This window comes from Neofelis nebulosa, chromosome 17 (genome assembly GCF_028018385.1).
Source record: "Neofelis nebulosa isolate mNeoNeb1 chromosome 17, mNeoNeb1.pri, whole genome shotgun sequence".
NCBI lineage: Eukaryota > Metazoa > Chordata > Mammalia > Carnivora > Felidae > Neofelis > Neofelis nebulosa.
This window is the reverse complement of record NC_080798.1, coordinates 13,743,242-13,767,353: the sequence shown is the minus strand read 5'-3', so window position 1 is coordinate 13,767,353 and position 24,112 is coordinate 13,743,242. Positions and strand designations below refer to the sequence as shown.

General features: G+C 44.5%; 1 protein-coding gene and 1 long non-coding RNA gene across 5 annotated transcripts in view; one reads left to right on the top strand and one right to left on the bottom strand.

The window, feature by feature from the left end:
* Positions 1–24,112, bottom strand: part of LOC131499552 (uncharacterized) — a 113,972-nt gene that overhangs the window by 35,802 nt on the left and 54,058 nt on the right. The window lies entirely within an intron of this gene.
* LOC131499547 (carcinoembryonic antigen-related cell adhesion molecule 1-like) lies at positions 462–17,578 on the top strand. Of its 4 annotated transcripts, none has more exons than XR_009255946.1 (9): positions 462–663; positions 1,493–1,852; positions 5,514–5,792; positions 6,417–6,671; positions 7,897–8,175; positions 12,731–12,857; positions 13,520–13,626; positions 14,345–14,376; positions 15,679–15,737. XR_009255946.1 is itself a non-coding variant. In XM_058707626.1 (9 exons), the coding sequence occupies exons 1-9, from the start codon at positions 600–602 to the stop codon at positions 15,796–15,798; spliced, it is 1,569 nt and encodes a 522-aa protein (XP_058563609.1). In that variant the 5' UTR covers positions 462–599; the 3' UTR covers positions 15,799–17,578. The 4 variants fall into 4 exon arrangements, 3 of the variants coding, with proteins under 3 accessions (XP_058563609.1, XP_058563611.1, XP_058563610.1); XM_058707626.1 differs by having other exon boundaries at positions 13,574–13,626; positions 15,679–17,578; XM_058707628.1 differs by lacking the exon at positions 5,514–5,792 and having other exon boundaries at positions 13,574–13,626; positions 15,679–17,578.

Sequence of the window (24,112 nt, the reverse complement as noted above, 5' to 3'; positions counted from 1 at the left end):
GCTGGCCATCTGCTGAAGCAGCATTTCTAGGAGTCACCAGGGCATTCGCGATCTTTAGAAAGTTCCACAGGTGATTCTGATGCCCGGTGGGGGTAACATCCCTGTGAGGAGAGTTCCTGGGGTAGCCCCTCGGGCTCCTGCTCTGAAGAGAAAAGCCACATGGGGAGGAGAGAGGGCTGCAGGGGGCTGACTGTGCGCCCCGACCCTGAGCTGTGGGGAGCGCCCAGGACACCAATGCCACAGGCTTGTGCTTGTCCACACAAGGGCATTGTGTGCGCACTCGCATATGGTGGGAAATCCCAGCTGAAGAGGGAGAGGCCTCAGCAGTTCCCAGGGAACCCAAACGTAGATGAAATGAAAGGGGAAGGAGACCAGGAGGGCAGGAGTGAGGGGAGGGGAGGAGAGGGGAAGGGGAGGGACCGGGCAGAGACCCCGCCCCTGCCCACGTGACCCGGCCAAGCTCTCCTGCCCCCAGAGGCGGCTCAGCACAGAGGGAGGAAGGACCACAGAGCCAACTTGTCGTGACAGCGGTGCTCCTGAGCATTTCTGGAGCCGAAGCTCTCCTCACAGAGGGAAGGACAGAGCAGGCAGCAGGCGGCATGGAGCCCCCCTCGGCCCTTCCCCGAGGAGGGCGTGTTCCCTGGCAGGAGCTCCTGCTGGCAGGTGAGAGGGACAATCCCCTGGGTTAAGGGTGAAAGGAAGAGAGAGACTGGCTGCGGTCTCCCAGGGGAGGATGGGGCGCGGAGAGGGGACATGGGAACAGGGCAGGGCAGGGCAGGACAGGGGGTTCCCGGCTCAGCAAAAGGAAAATCTCATGATCTGGAAGAGGCGAGCGAGTGACGACGTGTTGTGTCCCAAGTTACTCATCACTGAGGATTGAATTTTGGAAACGATGTGAGCAACCAGGGACCCTAAACGCTGCCCCTCCCACCAACTTGAGATATTGACAGATCAATGCTGGGCCCTGGGAACACTCATTCATTCATCCACAGGTATTTGCAGCCGGCCCCACCACTGGGGCACAACACGGATCAGAGTCCCTGCCCTCCCTGAGCACACTTCTCTGGGGAGAAAGACAGACAAGCAAAGACAGAATGGGAGGTCGGGCATTGACAGGCCATGAAGGGAACAGAGCAGGGAAAGGTCAGAATGTGAAGACAGAGGGTCTTTAGAGGAGGCGGTGTGGGCAGGCCTCTCCCAAGGACCCCCTGAGTGTGAGCAGGTACCTGAGGGCAGTGAGGGAGTGAGCCTACAGACATCTGAGGGAGAGTACTGGAAACAGAGGAAATCACAAGTTCAGAAGCACTGAAGCCATGGCGGTTGTGCCACTGACCTTGACCAGTAGGACACACACACACACACACACACACACGCACGCTCACCCCTGCCCCCAAGGCTGAGCGATTAGGACCTGCTCAGTCTCCAGGGCCACATCTTTCCGTCCCAATACATAGGCCAAATATTGACCCAGGTCTTCTCTCTTCCCTCCTAGTCTCACTCCTAACCTTCTGGAACCCTCCCACCACTGCCCAAGCCACTATTGAATTGGTGCCACCCAATGCTGCCGAAGGGAAGGACGTTCTTCTGCGTGTCCACAATCTGCCTGCCAATCTTCTAGGCTTTGGCTGGTTCAAAGGGACAACTATAGATCCCCATAGGGAAATTGTATCATATGCAGCAGACTCACAAGAAATTACCCCAGGACTTGCACACAGCGGCAGAGAGACATTATATCACAACGGATCCCTGCTGTTCCAGAACATCAGCCTGGAGGACACAGGATACTACACCCTACAAATCATAAAGAGGAATGTTCAAGTTGAAAGAGTAACTGGACAGCTCCGTGTATATCGTGAGTAATTCCTGTCACCTCTGATGTCGGGTGGAGTGAATTCTACTTCGTACACACAGGATTGACAGGCCTGGACTGTGCCTCCCTTCCCTTCTGCACTGTGTCCCATGTGGGGTTTGAGCATTTAGTGCAGGACACACACAGTGGACACAAACTTCATAAGATCGGAATTCCTTCCTGGATTCCACCCCTAGCAGACATTCACTGCAAAAAGAAGGACCAGTCTGACGGGAGTAACTCAGCAGAGGCAGACTGATTCAGTCCAACTCCTTGGGCTTCTCCCTGTGATCATGCCTCTGAGAAAGACCCTGCAGGGCTCAGTCCGGGCCGGGCCTGAGGGGCCTCCTGGGTTCCTCATAGAGAAGCTCAGCTCAGAAAGCCCCTGCCCAGACCCCTGTCTCAGGGCTCCTGATTGCAATGATCATGGGGAGTCCGTGCCAGGGTTGGGTTTTGGCTTCCTGGCAGGGCTGACTGGGAGCAATGATCTCCTGCTACCTGAGTCCTGAGGTTCCTGAGCTGGTCACCAGCCAGGGCTCAGTGCCAAGAGCCACATCTGGGGAGAGGCAGAGCCTGGTCTTTCACCTGAGAGTTGGGGTGGAGAACAGAGGTAGGCAAGGTCCCTAGGCCATTATCTGACTGCCCTGGAGCTGTAGGAGACTCCAAAGGAAGGTCAGCACCCCCAGGGAGGAACAGAGGAGAGAAGATGCTCCTGGGTGCTCCTCCTGCACCAGGGATCAGGCCCAGGAGATGTCTCTCATGAAGGCAAATAATAATAGATGTTTATTTGGGAAGCTCCTCTATACCAAGCCTTAGGCCAGGTAAGTGTGAAATATTTAAGGTTAATTACAGACAACATGGTAAGCCTGAGACCATTTACTTGACTTTATTGAGGGGAAACTGAGGCATGGGGTGATGCATACATTGAATCAGAGTCACACAGACCATGAGCGGCAGGCAGATCACAATCCTATGAGGTCTGTCTGCAGCCACAGCCTGGACTTCTCCTCCACCCAGGGGGCCTTGTCAGGTATCTGTGGACCCTGAGGCCAGCTATTGGATCAGACCTTTCTTAGGGATCCACAGCTCAAAGTAGATTTTCTGGTCTGGGAAGTGAGAGCAAATGAGGAATTAATCTGTTGTTACTCAAGAACTAAATTACCTTCATCAACAATCAGAGTCAGTGCTCAGGTGGCCAATCTACAGCTCCCTACTTTAGACTTGGAATCACTTATTTGTTTCCTGTTATGTTGATGTCACTCCCATTGGAGTGTGAGGGAAAGGACTCTGCCTTCTCCTTCTACATATACCCCTAATTGGTACAGGCCGAAGAACTCCATTGCTGTTTCATGAAGGAAGGAAGGAAGGAAGGAAGGAAGGAAGGAAGGAAGGAAGGAAGGAAGGAAGGAAGGAAGGAAGGAAGGAAGAAAGGAAAGAAGGAAGGAAGGAAGGAATGATTATTAGTCTCTTCAGAATCTGGAGCCTGGATGCAGAGTCCTAGGAGGTTCTGGACACTTCTATTCCCTGTCCCTCTAGGGGCTGAGACCCATGTTCTATCCCTCTGACCACCAGCCCCCCGGGCCACTCCCAGAGAAGAGTCTGTGGTGTTGCTCAGCCATGGGAGTGTTTGCAGGGATGCGCTGGTCATGCCCCTGGGTCATCTGTGGGCTCTCAGTGCCTGGAGTCTTTGAAGTCACTTGTAACCCCCACTGCTCACAGCCTTGGATATTTCTGGTTCTCTGTTCCTTCTATGTCCCTCATCTTCTTCCTCTTCCTCCTTTCAGCTGGGACTCCCCCTGATCTGCATAACTTCCTTTACTCTTAAGCCTTCCCTGGATTCTTCTGCTAACACCTGTGGCCAGGCCCACCCTCCCAGGCAACAGTAAAGGATGCAGAAATCAGTCAGAACAGCAGCCTGGTCGCCAGGAGAAACGAGCTTTCACCGTTCCCTCATCCAGGTCTCTTTCTCTCCATGATGCCAACAAGTGGAACACACCACATGTCAGGGACGTGTGACCCCTTGATCTACTTTCTTCTACATGACTCAACCAGGAAGTCAAAGACAGAAGGGCAGGTCTGCAGTCCCCAGCTCATGGGCTCATTTCACACTCTTTACTCCTGACTCACATCTTCATCCTGGTGAGGCTCCCGTTCCTCCCAGTGCTTCTTCCCAGGTGGGGCTGGCCAGACCCTGTGCCATCTGACTAGTTTACTGCCTATTTCACATGCACCTGGGTGCTCACGTGACACTTTTACCATAGGGTGGGACCCTCTCACACAGTGAGACCTACCAGTCACTGTCCTTTCACTTGGATGCTGCCCAATTTGGATAAATTTGATCAAACTTATGTTTCCTGAGATCAAAAGAAAGCCACATGCAAGTATGGGTTTCTTTCCATTTTGCCTGACTGTCCACAGAAATTGGTGGCAAGGACCTCTTTCCTAAATTTACTAATGTAACACATATCATTTCTACTAGTTTCGTATCATCCCTCCCTTTATATAAGAGAGACACCGCAGACTGTCCCCCAATCAATTCTGTTTCTTACCAGGACTCACATATTTTTCTCTACCCAGGGAGTCACTGATTTTGAACCCACTAGAACATCTTCCTTTGATCATGATGCGACCCTGACTGACTGCAGAACTTGGTCTACAATGTACAGTGCTCTCTAGAGAGATATTCCTAGAGAAACTGGTCTTAGATTTTTCGGGTATTAACAGTGATTTTCATATATGAAAACAATTTAACGTCTCAATTTTCCATCTCATAACTGTGTTTACAAATGGTCCATGGGGCCAAATACCCCCACCTCCACCCCACCATCTCCTACCATTCACCCCTTCTGCATTCGAAAACATCCACTTATATTTCAGGAAAGACCAATATGGTCCTCACTGCCCTCTGCAGTGGGAAAAAAAGACTTTAAAGACCAAGGGCAGAGCACATAGTTCTCTGCCAAAGCCAGCGAGGTCCTGCCTGTCCCCCCTTACTCTTTTCTGGGTCATTTCTAGTCTTGACTCTGCTCTACCCTGTGTGAAGTCACTGTCTCATGCCAGTCCCCATGGAGCACTTCAGCAGGACTGCCTAACTTTGTGGCCCTGCAGCCTGAGTACTGGGCTGACCTTCAGGCTTGCCCCTGGTGTCCCTGGGTGTTACTCTTCTCAAATACCCTGTTCCAGGCCATGCTGCCCAGTGTTCTCCAGGGTTTCAAATTCTGGGAAGGCCCATAATTACCCATCTCCAGGATAACCGTGGAAAGCACGGCCTTGGGGAAAACACACGTACGTTGGTTGGTGTCGGTCTGTGCAGTAGAAAGGGCCTCAGCACCTGTACTTTCCAGGTGAGGCCTCTGAGGTTGGTCAGACAGTCCAATGGTTAGGGAAGAACCAGGAGAGATCTGGGGTGGTCTCTGACTCCCTATCCTGTGTCTTCCACAACCAAACCCTGAGAAAGTCTGTCCTTGCTCTCAGACAGAGAGCAGGGGCCCTATGTTCTCTGAGCCCTCACATCTTCTTGCATTTGTCTTGAGATACACAGATCTGCTTTATTCTTAAGGACTCGGGTTGGCAGACAGATGAGAGAAGGCAGCTCTGATTGAAGATGCCTTTGGAGGAATCACAGGTACCACACAGGGCAATGTTCTCTCTGTTGTCTACACAGCGGAGTTACCCAAACCCAACATCACAAGCAACAACTCGGACCCCGTGGAGAACGTGGACTCTGTAGTATTAACGTGTGAACCTCAGACTCAGAACACAAGCTACCTGTGGTCAGTAAACAGTAACAGCCTCCCGGACAGCACCAGGCTGGAGCTGTCCCTGGACAACAGGACTCTCACTTTACATGGTGTCACAAGGAATGACACAGGACCTTATGAGTGTGAAACCTGGAACCCAGTCAGTGCCGGTCATAGTGACCCATTCACCCTGAATGTTCTCTGTGAGTAACTTGTATTCCTACCCGGCCCCGGTCTGCCAGCCCAAATCCACGCTGCCAGAGTCAGGCCACATCTGTCCTTCTGGGGTCTGAGTACCTGACTCTCACCTAGACACCCAGGCTGGCCATGGCTTCTTATCTCAGGCAAACCTGGGAAGGCCCAGCCTAAGCCAAGACTAGGAGGGAACAGGCTGCTCCTCCCTGGGAGGGTTGATAGCCTATGAGGGGGAAACAAGTTAATATCTCAGACTCAGGCTCAGTGAACACAGGGGGCTTATGGTTGGGACTATTTATTAATTTTAAATTTTTATTTATTTTTAGAGAGAGTACATGAGCATTAGTGAGGTAGGGTCAGAGGGAGAAGGAGAGAGAATCCCAAGCAGGCCCACCCTAACAGCACGGAGCCCTGACATGGGGCTCCATCCCACAAACCATGAGATCATGACCTGAGCTGAAACCAAGAGTAGGTAGGATGCTTAACTGACTGAGCCACCCAGGTGCCCTGGTTGGGACTTTCTAAAACAGGGTTATGACCTAGCTCAGAGGGATACTGTGGACATTATACAGACCAGGATCTTCCCCTTCCCTTGGATTACATCACATGTGGCTTTATTCTGTTTGCTCCAGATGGCCCGGATGCCCCCACCATTTCCCCCTCAGACTCCTATTACCTTCCAGGGGCAAACCTCAGTCTCTCCTGCCACTCAGCCTCTAACCCGCCTGCACAGTATTCTTGGCTTATCAATGGGAGCCCCCAGCCATCCTCACAGGAGCTCTTTATCCCTAACATCACTGTGAATGATAGTGGATCCTATACCTGCCTCGTCTATAACCCTGGCACTCGCCTCAGTAAGACCACAGTCAAGACTATCACAGTCTCTGGTAAGTGGATCCCTGGAGCATTTGCATCAAGCACTGTGGTGGAGATCTGTCTGGTTTTCAGAAAAGAGCCTAGAAGAAGTTAATTTGCATTTGCTTGTGACACAGATCTGTCCCTGAACTCTCCCCATCACGTCTGCAGATGCTTCCTCCCCTTGCTCTCTGGTTTCTCATGGCAGATTTTGAGTCCAGCCTGGTATGTGGGAATAGGGTTCTCTCAGCCCCATGTAGTGGAGGGGGCTTTACAGAGGGAGAAGGATGGTTCTTTTTGCTACTGGCTCGTCCAATGACTGACTCTGCTGTAATGTCATCTGTGGTGGGACAGGAGAAGGTAGGTACATGAGAAGCCTCTCTGCAGTATGGCCAAACTGTGCCACCAATTGCTCTAGAACCTCCCTCAGGTGAGGCTGCAGGGAAATGAGACAGAGCGAGCCTTGGTGCAGACGCCTCTGGGCTGTGTCCTGGTTCTGAAGTCTACCAGCTATATAACACTGTGTGACACCAGCACGTATGATACACCAAAGGAGGACAGTGAATAATGGTGCATAATTGAAAAGTAGGTGGATGAAGTCCCTACACGGGACAGAAGGAGCAGTGCAAAAGTAGATATTTATACATACAGCTAAGAGTACCAGCCTTTTGTTAAAATGTAACCATTACTCTAAACGTCTCCTCCCTGTAATATTCAGTCCACAGGCCAGGAAGTAAAAATCTTATTCAGACTGAGAAATCCTTTAGGTTGGACCTTTTCCAGGTCCTAAGCTCACAAAGACTGGCTAGGCTGTTCTCATTTTCTAATTAATTATTTAATTAATTAGAAAGTATAGAAGTATCTTCCCTTTCTATGTAAAGCTCCCATACTAAAAAAGGTGCCTGATCTTTTCAGAAAACTCTAGGAAAGGGTCACACAAAAGCCACTGGGTAAAAAATTCCACCTGCTGATGGGGATGCTGGACATGGGCTAAGAGGTGTGAGGTGCTGATGTCCAGGCAGACCAGACAGATGACTGAGGGCCAGAGGGGGACCTGAAGGTCAGACGGGGAGGCACAGCCCCCTCCTTATAGATCACCACCTGAACAAAGATACTCATTCTTCTGCAGACATCAGGGCCATCCTCTGGGGCGCCTTTACAGAGCCCAGTGGGGCCCTCGGAGTGGCCAAGATCTTGGAAGAAGGAGCATGGCCCCAGGCCCCCTCTCATTCTGTCACCTCCTCTGTTTCTCCACAGAGCCAGTGTCCCAGCCCTCCATCAACATCAGCAACACCACAGCCACAGAACATAAGGACTCTGTGGTCCTGACCTGCTCTACAAATAACACAGGGGTCTCCATCTGGTGGTTCTTCAATAACCAGAGTCTAAAGCTCACGGAGAGGATGAAGCTGTCCCCGGACAACAGCACCCTCACCGTAGACCCTGTCAGGAGGGAAGATGCCGGGGATTATCAGTGTGAGGTCTCCAACCCAGTCAGTTCCAGCAAAAGTGACCTCGTCAAGCTGAATGTGGAATGTAAGTGACACCTTACATCTGTAAGGTGAATGTAAGTAACACCGTGTTACATCTTCCTGGGAAGAATCCTCACCAATGATGTGCAAAATGGATAGACGTCACAGGGGGCAGAATAGCAATCAAGAGACCATTTCAGTAAACAGAATGGCAAAGTGGTTAAAAGCTAAGTGTCTGAATCAAATATACTTAGTTTCTTATCCTGGGTCTGGCATTTACTCTTGTGACCTTGCACAAGATTCTTTTTTCCCCTCTGTTACCATTTGTGTGTGTGTGTGTGTGTGTGTGTGTGTGTGGCAAAATATACGTAAGGTTTACCATTTAACAATTTTAAGCATACAGTTCAGTGGCATTAGGACATTCATATTGTACAACCATTACTACTACCCATTTCCAAAACTGTTTATCTTCCCATGTGAAAACTGTTCCCATTAAACAATAATGTCCCATGCCTGACCTTAACCCCAGTAACCACTATATCCTACTTTCTGTCTCTATGAATATGACTATTCTAAGTACCTTGTATAAATGTAATCATAACAATATTTGTTTTTTGTGTGTCTGGCTTTTTTCACTTAGCATAATGTCTTCAGGGTCCATCCGTTTTATAGTATATATCAGAATTTCTTTCCTTCTTTAAGGCTGAATAATATTCCCTTGTATGTATGTATCACATTTTGTCTATGATTTATCTGCCTGTGAACTTTTGCATTTTTCCACTTTTTGGCTGTTATAAATAATGCTTCTATGAACATGGGTATGCAAATATCTGTTCGAATCCCTGCTTTCATTTCTTTGGCATATATACCCAGAAGTGGAGGTGCTGCATCAAATGGTAATTCCTTGTTCAATTTTTTGATGAACTGCCGTACCATTTTCCACAGTGACTGCACCATTTCACAAAGAATGCAAAGAAGTTCCAGTTTCTCCACACCTTGTCAACACTTGTTTTCTGTTTTGTTTTGTTTTGTTTTGTTTTGTTTTAAATAATAGCCATTCTAATGGGCATGAGGTGGTACCTCATTGTGGTTTTGATATGTATTTCCCTCATGATGAGTGATGTTGAGCATCTTTTCATGTGCCTGTTGTCCATCTGGGTGTCTTCTTTGGAGAAATGTCTGTTCAGGTCCTCTGACCATTTTTTAAATATTTATTTATTTTTGGGGAGAGCGCAAGTGGGGGCGGGGGGTAGAGAGGGGGACAGAGGATCTGAAGGAGGCTTTACACGGACAGGCTGACAGCAGTGAGCCTGATGTGGGGCTTGAGCTCATGAACCACAAGATCATGACCTGAGCTGAAGTCAGACACTCAACCAACTGAGCCACCCAGGTGCCCCATCCTCTGCCCATTTTTTGAGTAGGTTTTTTGTTGTTACTGAGTTGTAGTTCTCTATTATGGATATTAACCCCTTATGGCCTATATGATTTATAAATATCTTCCCCCACTCAGGGGGTTGTCTTTTCACTTTGTTGATAGTGTCCTTTGATGCATGAAAGTTTTTAATTTTAATTGAAGTCCAGTTCACTTATTTTTTCTTTTGTTGTGTGTGCTTTTAGTGTCATATCCAAGATGTCATTGACAAATCCAAAGTCATGAAGCTTTCACCCTGTGTTTTCTTCTAAGAGTTTTTATAGTTCTAACTCTTACATTTAGGTCTTTGAGTTAATTTTTCATATATGATATTAAGTTGGGGTTCAATTCTTTTGCATGGATATCTAGTTTTCCCAATACCCATTTGCTGAAAAGACTGTCTTTTCTCCATTGAATGGTCTTGGCACTCCTGTCAAAAATCCTGTGACCATGTATATAAGGGTTTATCTCTAAAATTTCTATTCTGTATTATTGGTCTATTTGTTTGTCTTTATGCTAGTACCACACTGTTTTTATTACTGTAGCTTTGTAAGCTTTGTGGTAACTTGAAAATTGGGAAATATGAGTCCTCCAGCTTTGTTCTTTCTCAAGATTGTTTTGGATATTTGGGGTCCTTTGAAATTCCGTATGAATTTTAGGATAGATTTTTCTATTTATGCAAAAAAAAAATGTCACTGGGATTTTTTTATAAGGATTGCATTGAATCTGTAGTCACTTTGAGTAGTACTGTCATCTTAATAATATTAAGTCTTCCAATCCATGAACATGAAATGTCTTTCCATTTATTTATGTCTCTAATTTCTTTCAGCAATGTTTTGTAGTTTTTCAGTGTATGAGTCTCTCACCTCCTTGGTTAAATTAATTTCTAGTATTTTATTCTTTTCGATGCTGTGGTAAATAGAATTATCTTAATATCCTTTTTGGATTATTCATTGTTAGTGTATAGGAATACAACTGATTTTTGTGTGTTGATTTAGTATCTTGCAACTTTGCTGTATTTATTAGTTATAACAGCTTTTTTTGTGGAATCTTTAGTGTTTTCTTTTTTTTTTTTTTTTTTTTTTTTCAACGTTTTTTATTTATTTTTGGACAGAGAGAGACAGAGCATGAACGGGGGAGGGGCAGAGAGAGAGGGAGACACAGAATCGGAAACAGGCTCCAGGCTCCGAGCCATCAGCCCAGAGCCTGACGCGGGGCTCGAACTCACGGACCGCGAGATCGTGACCTGGCTGAAGTCGGACGCTTAACCGACTGCGCCACCCAGGCGCCCCTTTAGTGTTTTCTATGTTCATGTCCTCTGTGAACAAAGATCATTTTATTTCTTTCCAATTTGGACACTTTTTTTTTTTTTTTTTTTTTTTTGCCTAACTATTGCTCTGGCTAGGACTTTCAATGCTATTTTGGATAAAGGTGACAAAAGCAGGCATCCCTGTCTTGTTCCTAATCTTAGAGGAAAAACATCTTACTCAATGTCTTTCACCATTGAGGAAGATGTTGGCTGTGGGTTTTTCATATGTGGCCGTTACCATATTGAGAAAGTTTCCTTCTATTCCTAGTTTGAGGGTTTTTATCATGAAAAGATGTCAACATCTTTGGCTGAATGCTTTTACTAATTCAATCTCCTTACTAGTTATAGATCTATTCAGATCTTCTATTTCTTCATGATTCTATCTTGGTCAATTTTGTGTTTTCAGGAATTTGTCCATTTCATCCAGGTTATCTAATTTGTTGGCATACAATTATTCATAGTACCTATAATATTTATTATTTTATAATACTTATTATTTCTATAAAATTGACAGTAATTTCCCGTACTTTCTTTTCTCCCCACAACTTTCAATTCTGATTTTAGTAATTTAAATCTTTTTTTTTTAAAGTCAATCTAGTTAAAGGCTTGTCAATTTTGTTAATCTTTTTTGAAGAAACAATTTTTGGTTTCATAGATTTTCTCTATTGTTTTTCTATTCACTATTTTATTTTCCTCATTCTAATCCTTATTATTCCCTTCTTTCTGCTAGCTTTGGGTTTAGTTTGTTTTTCTTTTTCCAGTTTCTTACACTGTACAGTTAGGTTATTGATTTGAGGTCTCCTTTTTTTAATGTAAGTATTTGCAATTACAAATTTCTTGCACAAGATTCTTAATTTCTCTGAGCCTAATATTCCTCAACTGAAAGTGGTAATAAGAGTACTTGCTTCATGGTATTGTTTTAAAGATTTAATGTAACAATTAAACCCTTAGCAAAAATGCTATGCCCAGAGGAAATGTTCCATAAGTGTTAGCTGCCATTATTACTACTATTATCATTAGTTTCTACAAAGTCAGGTAGTCCTAAAGTCAAATCCCAGACCCACCTTTTACTGGCCATATGACTTTGGATAAATTATTCACTACTCTCAGCCTCAATGTTTTTAATCTGCAAAATGGAAATAGTGTCTACCTGAAAGGGTTATTATATGAATCAAATGAGTCAATAGTAAAGTACTTACCACAGAGCCTAGCACATAGTAAGTACCCCATAACAGTAGCTAACATTTATATACAGGCTTGAGTTGACTGGTAAGGACAACAGAAATAAAAAAGAAGAAACAGATGTGAACAGTACTATATATGGGTATGGAAAGCATTATGCAAAAAAGCCATTGGGACATAGTTACTGACTGAACATGGAAAAGGAAAAAAAGGAGTTGAGTGCAAAGTTTCAAGCCTGTTATGTTAGTTTTTATCCCCTGAGATGAAGCTAAAGTGGGATTACTTATTTATTTATATTTATTGAGAAAAATATTTACTTATTTATTGGGGAAACATGCCTGTGAGGGAAAGTAAGCAGGAGTGGGTGGAATCTGGGGCCACGCCTGAACACAGAAAAATGTGCGACCATGAAAAGATGGGAAGTTATACAAAAATAGCAATCAATCTTTCTCACATTTCCAAAGCCTTCACAAATATCTGAGTGCAGAAAGGCCAGGATGGAATTGAGGCAAGCCTCATCACCAGCCTAGAATACAGTGAGAGAAAAAAAAATGACGGATGAAGTCAGCTAATCACCTCACAGCAAACTTCCCACAGAAAATGTATTCCTTGAAGGAACGAGTGGAGACCACTACATGTTAAGAGTTGTCCCCTGGGGGATCCCCACTGTCAAATAATGTCACCCTCATTCATTCTTCTCTCTTCTTTCCCTGACAGATGATTTCACACAACAAAGTTCTGGCCTCTCCGCTGGGGCTATTGCCGGCATCGTGATTGGAGTCCTGGCCGGGGTTGCTCTCATAGCAGCCCTGCTGTACTTTCTGTGTAACAGAAAGTCTGGCGGGTATGATGGCCCTTCCCATTGTTCTGTTTTCTCCAAGGCTAACTGCCATGCTTGGGAGAGGGAAGGAGGCTTCACCTCTGTCTCTGGGCCTGGATCTACTCCTCCTCCTTTCTAAACCCCTGCTTCTGGGCACTAATTCCTGTGGATCTCTTCTCCATGCTTCCTGCACCCCACTCTCTCTCGGACATGGTAATTCCCATCCCCATCTTGTTTAGAGGGGGCAGATCCCATTATATTTCTGTCTCCCAGTCAGGGAAGCCAAGGCCCAAGAAGGAAACAAATGAGAAAATGAAAGGAGGAACAGGAGAACGGGAGTCACATGCTCTGTTGACAGTAGTAGGAGGGAGGGATAGGACAGGAGGACAAGCTAAGAAGAGGTACAAACAGCCAAATCACTCTTTGGGCAATAAGTGAAATGAGACAGAAAACAGCATCTACCTACAAAAGAGGAAAGGTGTCAGCGTACAGGTAGGCTCATATGCAGTTGATAAAGAATGGACCTAAATGTGGACATCCAGCAAACAGGACAGGAGTAAAGCCTAGAGGAGACCGTGGGTACACAAGAAAGAGGCCCTAAGAGGGAAGGCAGTATAATCCAGGTATAAATGAACACTGAGGAGCCCCAAGGAATTACCTGCTGATGATGTCCTTCCTAATTCAAGGAGCAAAGATCCTATGCTTGGGAATAGCAGTCACACTGTCTGATATTTATTTAGGACAAGTGACCTGCGTGATCTCACAGAGCACAAACCCTCAGCCTCCAACCACAGTAAGTAAAGCCACTCACCCAGTGAGACCTGACATGTTCCACCACGTGCCCCGCCCCATCAGTGAATCCTGGATTCCCGAACTACTCAGTACCTTCTGAATTTTTAGAAGGGATTTCCATTTCCCAACCTTAGGTTGGCATAGGTCCTCATACCCTTCTAGCCACAAAAGATTCCCCTGAGACACAGCCCTGGGAGAGACGCTCACTCCACCCAGGCCAGGCAGGCCTGCATAAGATGGACATGTTTCCAGGAGCCATTTCCTCACCCATACTCCTCCCCCTCCTGCCTCTATGATGGATGTGGGCATTCTCCTTTGGTGAGACTCTCCCTGTCTTGTGGTGCTCTGGGTACTGTGGGCCTCGACGTCCTTCCTTGCCACTGAAGCTTGTTGCTGAGAAATACATCTGGGCAAAAAATCAAGGCCTTGTGAACTGGGAGAAATTTTCAGAAGTGGACTAAGGCCTTCTGAGCTCTACTCTTGCCCCCCCTCTGGTACTAATGCCCTGGGTGTGGACCACAGACTCTGAGAAAGTGAATTCCTCAAGCCGTCATAGGCTACCTCCTTACCCTACCCTGCTCCCACCTGCCAGCTCCTTCAGCTAGAAATCATGAGAGCTTAGGAACCCCACACACATCTCCACCTTCCAACCCCTGTTCCAAGGCCATAAATCAGCTTTGCATTTTCATGGATTGGTAACTCTTCCTTTGCTTCCCCAGGTCAGGACCACTCTGACAATGTACATAACAAGGTAAGCACAGCCAGTTTCACTGGCTCATTTTCTCATGGAAATATCTCCGTGTAGAATAGGTTATTTTTTGTAATGTTCATTTATTTTTAAGAGAGAGAGAGAGACAGTGTGTGTGCATGTGCGTGCACTTGCCTGCACAAGTAAGGAAGGAGCAAAGACAGAGGCAGAGAGAGAAAATCCTAAACAGGCTCCTCGCTGTCAGCATAGAGCCTGACGAACCCGTGACGTGAGATCATGACCTGACTCAAAATCAAGAGTCGGACGCTGAACGAATGAGCTACCCAGGTGCCCCTAGAATGGGTTATTCTTGAAAACACAAATGTGAGATCAAGTTTGGGTCAAACTTCCTCAAAACGGTAACAAACAAAGGAGTACTGGTTAATTATTCCCTTGAGTCTACCTCATTGCCAGAACGTGGACTTTGGAATTAACCTCATCCTCTGTTTAAATCCATGCTCTGACTTTCAGTAACTCTGTGACCCTGGACAAGTAACTTAAGCTCTTTGAGCCTTGGCTTTGTCATCTGTAAAATGGGCATGCTGCCTACTTCAAAGAGAAGTTGAAGGAATTAAATGAGATGGCAAATGGAAAGCACCCAGCACAATGCCCAGCATAAGGCACTAAGCCGTTCTCCCTCCTCTACCTCCACTGACCCTGCTCTTACCAACAAAGTACAGTGTCCATTCTGGTGGGTCTGAGGTCTTGGTTCCTTTACTTTATAATAATTTTACCACATTTTTCTCATCTTAACCCTTCAGTAGAATATACACATATATATCAAAAGGTGCTTAAATCATAAATGCATTTTAACCATGTGTAAATTTTCATGAGTTGAACACAAGCAGCACCCAGATCAAGAAACAAACCATCCCTACCCCCCCAAACACCCTCCAGCTCTGGACTTCTTCCAGAGAGTAACCACTATCCTCACTTCCAGTGCACTGGATTACTTTTGTCTGTTTATGCTCTTACATAATGAACAACATAGTATATCCTTGTATGTGTCTAGCTTCTTTCATTCAAAATTGTTTTGTGAGATTCATCCATATCCTTTTATGCATTTGTAGCTTGTCCATTCTCTTTGCTGTATCATCGCATCTCACTATGCATATTATAATCTACTTCTTCTAATGATCACTCCACAGGATGTTAGCAAGCAGAGTAGTAATGGGTAATAAAAGCCCTTCTCCAAAACTAAAGGTTTCAAAGTGGTGATAGCATGTGGTGCTCAATCACACGACACAAGGTGAGAGCCTGACCTATGACACTGATTGAACTGACCACACTGTTCATGCCTTTCAGACTGATGAAGTTGCATATTCTTCCCTGAACTTCAATGTCCAGGCACCAAAGAAATCAGCGTCAGCCTCCCCATCCCTAACAGCCACAGAAACAGTTTATTCAGAAGTCCAAAAGAAGTAATACCTTCTGTCCTGCTCTCTGCGCTGCTGACTCCTTCCCAAGCTCCTCATCCCCATCACTAGGAGACCCTTTTCCCCTCAGGGAAAAGGGGCGAAGCCTCTTTCCCCACTTCACTCCCTAACTGAGGCACCTGCAGGCTGCCTAGTTACAGCCCCTCCCTTCAGTGTCAATAGACGAAAAGGTACATCCGGGATTCCTAGGAAACCCAGCCTTCCTAGTCATTGAAATTTGGCAAAGCAGATCTTGGGTGGTTGCCAGAACTTTTGCCCCGCCCAAGTTTTCCTGACCTAAACTTGTTTTAAACTTACTTATTCAGGGCACAGTCATTCCTTCCCACCCCAGTCCTGTCCTATTGGAGTCTAACTTGAATTTGCCATAACCTTGTGAATTATGTCCTGATCCACTGAAATGCATGTGCCAGAAAAGAAGAGAGAAAAGAAGTAAAAGTAAAAGCTTCTATCTCCCCAAAGCCCAGTGTGAACCCACCATACACGGGCAAACAAATACATAACTAAGGCTGAACTGGCAAATTCTCCACCTTTGTCTACTATCAGAGTTGTCTACCAGGGCCTAAACACCTTGCTGCTTGACTAGAATGCCACCAAAGCCATTTGGCAAGCCTGTTTTCAGAGAACCCAGTGGAAGCAACTAGGGAAATTATTTGCCAAGGTCCACAGGCGATTCCTAATGAAAACGCCCCACAAATGCAATATGTTTCACAACTTTATGGGCTTTATTCAAGGAAATATTCACAGAAGGAGGGCTTATAGCTTCAGAGAACATTCGCCTCTTAACAGACAATCAGCTGGGAATTTGGGAGAGGAGTCGGAGGAGCCACCCTTCAGAGATTATTTAAATAATTGTTAAAGAATGCCCAATTTGGCATATTGGGTTTTTTTCCCTTTTCTCTGAGACATTCTGCCATTTTAGTTTTTGCATCTGCTAGTTTATGTGAAAGGGGCTATTTTTACTTAGCTTATCTATATAAGCCAATCTGCCTGCCTTAGGGGAAAGAAGCCGCCAAAACCCACAAGTCCCCTTGGCCAGGAGTTGCTCAAGGCATTTATGTCTGGGGCTCTTTTGTGTCCTCTTTTGTGGCTAGATGCGTCTAACTCAGTTTCCCAGCCTCTCAGGCCAGTCTTCAACCACCATTCCATTCCACGGGGGTCTCTGCTGTGCGTGGTGTCTGTCCCACTCACTTTCTCAGGAGACCTGGCCTCTGCTAAGGTGCGTTTGGTCCTTGACAAGTGGGGATGCCCTGAAGGGAACACACTCAAGCCCCTGCTGGCATTGTTTACACCCTGGAAAGCTGCACTTGTGCTGATGCTCCTGGGAACCCGGGCTGTGAGAGGTTAGGACAGGGGAGGGTGATAACTGGGCCAGAGGCTTCTTGAACAGCCTCTGAAATGTTTTCTCCCATGGGGTCAAGTCCCAGTGTGCAGAACAGAAAAGAAGAGCCGGAGGAGAGTCAATGCACTTCCCATCCAGCCTCCCTCTAAGCAGACGGGAGTCTCTTTGGGGCTGTTGAGAAAAGGCTTTTATTCTGTATTGATTACTTGATGTCATGCTGTGTCTAAGATGCCCCTCAAAGAGGGCTAGTTGGGAATTCTCTGTACTCAGGTACCTCTTTCAAGGGTTTTCTAACCCTCACACAGTCTATTTATACTTCCCCTCATCTATACTACTCTGTGTTATTTAATTTTGCCTGGCTAGGGCCACTTCTGAATTATTTGTGAAACTTGCTCCATATTTATAATAAAAATTATAAATTAGACAAAAACATGCTGCCGTTGATACTGCTTGAGATAATATCTTCTTTACAGGAGGAAGAAAGAGAAATTGCTGAGTCAGAGCAAGCCCAAGTCTATAGATATTTGATCTAGTGATCAGAAAATTAGCTCACGTCATTTGCATGCCTGCTAACAAAGTGAGTCTATCTAGAAACAACAGGCCATAGCTTCAACCTTCCTAGAAGAAACTGCCTATTTTCTTCTGGGTAAGAAGATGATTTCATGAGTCAAAGATCTCCCGGCCTCTTTATTAGGGACAAGTAACACTTCCTGCACAGGTGTCTCCGGTGAATCAGAAGCCGCTGAATACAGCTTTTACTCACAGAGTCTCCACCGGCCCAGGCACACAGGCACCTCCAGAGTCCCTAGTTCTTTCTTTCTGCCCCCTTGGGAGGTCAGAACTCTCCTAACCTGAATACCCTTCATTTACTAATCCCACTAAGTGTCAGACTATTATCTCATTTCCTTCACTTCCAAGCCATGGAAACATGTGCTGCACTCCCCTTTCCTCGTCATCTGGTTTCTCCTGGCCCCTCTGCACCCAAGACCTCTAGAGGCAGCATGAAGTCAGTGTCCATCCTTGGACAACTTTTCACTGTCCTCACATTGTTCACTTCTACAATGTCTAAGACCCACTTTTCTACAACACCTAAGGCATCACAGACAACTTTTCCTTCTTGGGCATTCTCTTCCTCCCACCCCCCACCCGTGTGTTGCACCCCACACCAGATCTAGTCGTGGGACGCCAACTGTCCACCTCCACACCACCCTCTTCCACAGCCTCGAGGACCTCTCCAGAGATAGCTCCTGCATCTGTCTCTCTAGCCCCTACTAGAGAGGGCTGTTTCCCAGATCTCATGACACTAACATCCGAACTCCTTATGAAATTACCCCTCATTTAAACCGGGTCTCCCCCTCCCAAGCCCACAGCTCACTCACCTCTCTCTGCGCCACCCCCATTTCCTCAGACCTTGCTCTTTTATTTCCCAGATTCGATACATCATCAAAGCCTGATGATTCTTTAACACCTCTCCATACCTTGTTCCATTCCCATGACCCTGAACAACCCAGACGCTCGACAGCTCTGTGGAAGTATAGCCTGACTTGTCTCCGGTCTCTCTACTGCAATCTTCCTTGCTCACTATTGCCTCATGACCTTCCTAAAAACTGGTTCACTATCCTGTTCAAGAATCTACAGTGGCCTACCCTGGCCTATCAGATAAGTTCAGATTTCTTTCTCTTTACTAATATTTTTTACTTTCTTTACCACAACTCTAGTATAACCCCTCCATTCCAATTAGATCTGTCTCCTTACCCAACCCTGCTCCTCTACCCCATATGTACAAGTAATTCTTATTCCCAATGATATGCCTAAAAGCAAACACCAAACAGCAATTTTCTGTCTTGTCTCACAGAGGAGTTACCCACACTGGTCATCACAACCCTGAGCCCGGGGAAGACGGGGACCCTGAGACTCAGGATACAATCTGCCTGTGACTGTGATTTTTCTGATGACCAATTTGTGTGTTCGTGAAATGCTTATTGAGCACATGCTATACTGTAAGTGTCAGTGTCAGACCCCATGAAAGACACAGACATGAGAAAGGCAAGGACCCTACCCCTGGGAACATACAGCCTACGATAGGAGATAAGCCATGAAAAAGTATTATAAAAATAAAAAGGAATACATGCCACAAGAGAAAACAGAAGGAAATCCAATGGAAAATGTGGCTATACATTAGAGTAACTGGGAAATTTTAAAAAACAATTGGTATTCAGGTCCCACCCACAGATTCTGACTTCATTATCATGGGCCGGAACCCTGGCTCTGGTAATTGGTTAAAGCACCCCAAATATTTTTTTAAATGTTTATTTATTTATTTTGGGAGGGGGAGAGAGAGAGAGAGAGAGAGAGAGAGAGAGAGAGAGAGAGAGAGAGAAAGCAGAAGAGGGGCAGAAAGAGAGAGTGAGAGAGACAGTCCCAAGCACTTACAGTGCAGAGCCTGACACAGGGCTTGATCTCATGAACCAAGAGATCATGACCTAAGCTAAATTCAAGACCTAAGCTGAATTCAAGAGTTGGATGCTTAACTGACTGAGCCACCCGGGCACCCCAAAGCTCCTAGATACTTTCAGTGGGTAGCCAAGATGAAGAACCTCTGCTATCACAGGTAGGACTTGAGCCTAGAAACAGTGGTTTTTAGCTTGGAATATAATCCCATAAACTATCCCTGAGAAAACTGGTACAGTGAGTCTGCAGTGAGACCTGGACTATTTGGAAAAACTCCCAGGTGATTCTCATGTATATTCCATGTTAGGAAACTCTGACTAAAACAGATAAAATTAAAAAACTGGGGAGTTGGTAGAGTATTCCATGTGATGGGCATAAAATGAGTAATCTATTCTGCAAGAATTAGAGAAGTACTCAAAAAAAATTATTGGCAATAGCTAAACCTTAAGAGACTCCTGATGCCAACTGTCACAAGGATAGGAAACAGCTGGTATTATTCTTCATACTGCTGGTGGAAATATAAAATGACACAACCACTCGGGAAAAGAATCTGGCATTTCCTTATAAAGTTAAATATACTTATATAGTCCAGCAATCCCACTTCTAGGTATCTACCCAAGAGAAATGAAAATAGATGTCCATACATACAGCTATACAAGAATGTTTATAACAGCATTATTCATCGTTGCCAAAAAAGTGGAAACAACACAAATATCCCTCAATATGTGAATGAATAAACAGACTGTGGTATATCCATTCAAGGGAATACTAATCAGCAATAGAAAGGGCACAAACTACTGCTAAAATGAGATGGATGAATCTCCAAAACATTATGCTATGCAAAAGAAGCTAGACACAAAGGAACACGTATTACATGATGCCATTTAAATGAAACTCAAGAACAGGTGATAATAATGATGTTAGAATTCACCACAGGGGGTAGAATTAACTGCAGAGGTGCACAAGGGAGCGTTCTGGGCTGACTGACATGTTCAACATCTCAATTCAGGTGGTGATTACATGGATGCATACGTTTACCAAAAATCAGATTGTACACTTAAGATCTGTATGCATTTCAATCTATTTCAATTTTATCTCAAATCTTAAAAATTAAGTGAAGGAGCAGCCAATTTGTTCCATCAAGTGCAGAACCCACCACTGTACCATGTGAACTCTGTTCATGCTCTTGAGGAGCTCCTTCAGGATCCCTGTTCTGAAGAAATAGCAAAAAAGCCAAACATGGTCCGTCCAAACTCAAAGTGAGATAACAAGAGACTAAGAACAAAAAACAGACAAGAAAGTCTGGCCCATTTCCTTCTAGCCTGTAGATGTCTGAGTCACGGATACTCTGATTGTCCTCACACCTTTAGTAGCATTCACAAGCACTGATAGCAGCAAGCATCTGAGTCAGTCCCTAACTAAGGGGACCAGAAAGCAAAAGCCACCCCAAGAAACCAACCAACTATGGCAGTAAGGTTACACGAATTCCACTTATGTGCATAGATTTCTGATGAGTCATTCATTCAGTAAACATTTATTGAGGATTTACTATATGTCAAGCACTAAGCCAGGTGCTAATGAGAACACGGAGATTAAAAACTAAAGCCCTTATTTGGATTTTTATTCAAACAACTCTGCTTTAAAAAAATGGGGGTGGGAAAAGGAAGAAATAAAGGAACAAAAACAGCAGAAGGAAAGAGAAGGAAAGGGAGAGAGAAAATTAGGAGGTAATTACAGAAATCTGAACAGTGAATATTTTATGATATTGAAGAAGTACTCATTTTTAGTGCAATAATGGTATCGTGGCTATGTTTTTTGTAAAGATACCTTATATTTTAGTAATATAATTGAAATCTTAATAAAATTATTTGGTGTCTGAAATTTGCTTCAAAATACCCCAGTTTGAGGAGGGGAGTATAAATGAAACAATACTGGCCATGAAATAATTGCTGGAGCTGCGCAATGAGTACATGTAGATACATTTTACTATTAGCTTTATTTTTGCAACTATTTGAAATTTTCCATAAAAAAAAAGTCCCTGCTCTCCAGAAGCTCATAACACAAGGAATCAGATATTGCAACAAATACACTACTGTGTAGTTTAACAAAATTTGACAGAGTGCTATTCAAACTCCAAGGAAAGTGACTGCCCCCCTGAGATAGGCAACAGAAATCGGAGAAGATGTCAAAGGAGCGTCCTCTGCTTGACCAGAGTCTTTTAGAAAAAGTATTAGAGGCAAAAGGGCAAACCAGTGGTACAAAGGCATGCAAATGTGAAGCAGCAGAATTCCTGCGTACTCTTTGGATGACCATGTTACTTAGGAGCACATATTCTGGAGCCAGACCACCTGGAGGTCCTGCTCCTGAGGGCCTACTCCGAGACATCGGTCAAGCTACTTGTAATGTCTCTGTGCCTCAGACTCTTTACCCATAAAACAGGGATTATAACAATACATACTTCACAGGGCTATTGTCAGGAGTCAGTGAGTTAGTACATGTGTAAAATGCTTAGAAGACAGTAGGCAAACAATAAATGTTAGCTGCAAGATATAAAATTAATATACAGAAATCTATTGCATTTCATTATAATAATAACAAAGTAGCAAAAAGAGAAATTAAGAAAATAATCCTATTTACAATGGCATCAAAAGGAATAAAATACCTAGGAATAAATTTAACAAAGGAGGTGAAAGACCTGTACTCTGAAAACTTTAAGACACTGATGAAAGAAACTGAAGACACAAATAATTGGAAAGATATACCACGTTCGTGAATTGGAAGAATTAATACTATTAAAATGTCTATACTGCTCAAAGCAATCTACAGATTCAATGCAATCCCTATCAAAATACCAATAGTATTTTCCATAGAACTAGAATACATAATTCTAAAATGTGTATGGAACCACAAAATACCCCAAACAGCCAAAGCAATCTTGACAAAAAAGAACAAAGCTGGAAGTATCATGATTTCAAACAATACTACAAATCTACAGTAATTAAAACAATATGCTACATGCACAAAAATAGACACATAGATAAATGGGACGTAATAAAGAACCCAGAAATAAACCCATGTTTATATGGTCAATTAATCTACAACAAAGGAGACAAAATGGGGAAAAGACAGTCTCTTCAAAAAATAGTGCTGGGAAAACTGGACAGCTACATACAAAAGAATGAAACTGGACCACTTTCTTACACCATACACAAAAAACTCAAAATGCATTAAAGACCTAAACTTAATACCTGAAACCCTAAAACTCCTAAAAGAAAACATAGCCAGTAATCTGTTGGATATTAGCATTAGCAATATTCTTCTGGATCTGCCTCCTTGAGGCAAGGGAAACAAAAGCAAAAATAAACTGTTAGGACTACATCAAATCTTTTGCACAACAAAGGAAACCATCAACAAAACGAAAAAGCAATTTACTGAACGGGAGGAAAATGATACATTCTGATAAGGGGGTAATATCCAAAATACATAAAGAACTCATACAACCCAACATCAAAACAAAAACAAACAAACAAAAAAGTAACCCAATTAAAAAATAGGCAGAGGAAGGGTGCCTGGATGGTTCAGTCGGTGGAACATGCGACTCTTTTTCTTTTCTACGTTTATTCATCTTTTTGAGAGACAGAGACAGTGTGAGTGGGGGAGGGGCAGAGAGAAGAGGAGACACAGAATTTGAAGCAGGCTCCAGGTTCTGAGCTATCAGCACAGAGCCTGATGCTGGACTCAAACCCACGAACTACGAGATCATGACTTGAGCTGAAATCAGACACTTAACCCACCAAGCCACCCAGGTGCCCCTGGAACATGTGACTCTTGATCTCGGGGTCATGAGTTTCATGAGCCCCATGTTGGGTGGAGAATTTACTTAATAAAAGAAAATAAAAAATAAAATGGGGAGAGGATCTGAATACGCATTTTCCAAAGATGGCATACATATGGCCAGGAATCACAGGAAGAGATGTTCAACATCACTAATCATCAGAAAAATGCAAATCAAAACCACCATAAGTTATCCCCTCATACCAGTCAGAATGGCTAGTATCAAAAAGACAAGAAATAACAAGTGTTGGCAAAGATGTGGAAAAAATGGAACACGTGTACTGCTGCTGGGAATGTAAACTGGTGCCACCACTAGGGAAAACAGTATGGCGGTTACTCAAAAAATTAAAAATAGAAACACTATATGACCCAGCAATTCTGCTTCTGGGTGTTTAGCTGAAGAAAACAAAACGTGAATTCAAAACGATATATGCACCCCTATGTTTATTGCAGCATTATTTACAATAGGCAAGATACAGAAGCAAACCAAGTATCCACTGATAAATGAATGGATAGAGACAATGTGATACACACACACACACACACACACACACACACACACACACAAAATGGGATATTATTCAGCCATAAAAAAGAATGAAACCTTGCCAGCGTGGATGCACCTGGAGGGTATTATGCTAAGTGAAATAAGTCAGACAGAAAAAGAGAAATACCATAG

Excerpts from the sequence above, each read along its gene's own strand:
- LOC131499547 (XM_058707626.1), top strand. The coding sequence starts at position 600 with ATGGAGCCCCCCTCGGCCCTTCCCCGAGGAGGGCGTGTTCCCTGGCAG. Across the intron at positions 5,793-6,416 it reads ATTCACCCTGAATGTTCTCT|ATGGCCCGGATGCCCCCACC; the intron begins GTGAGTAACTTG and ends TGTTTGCTCCAG. Across the intron at positions 12,858-13,573 it reads TGTAACAGAAAGTCTGGCGG|GACAAGTGACCTGCGTGATC; the intron begins GTATGATGGCCC and ends ATATTTATTTAG.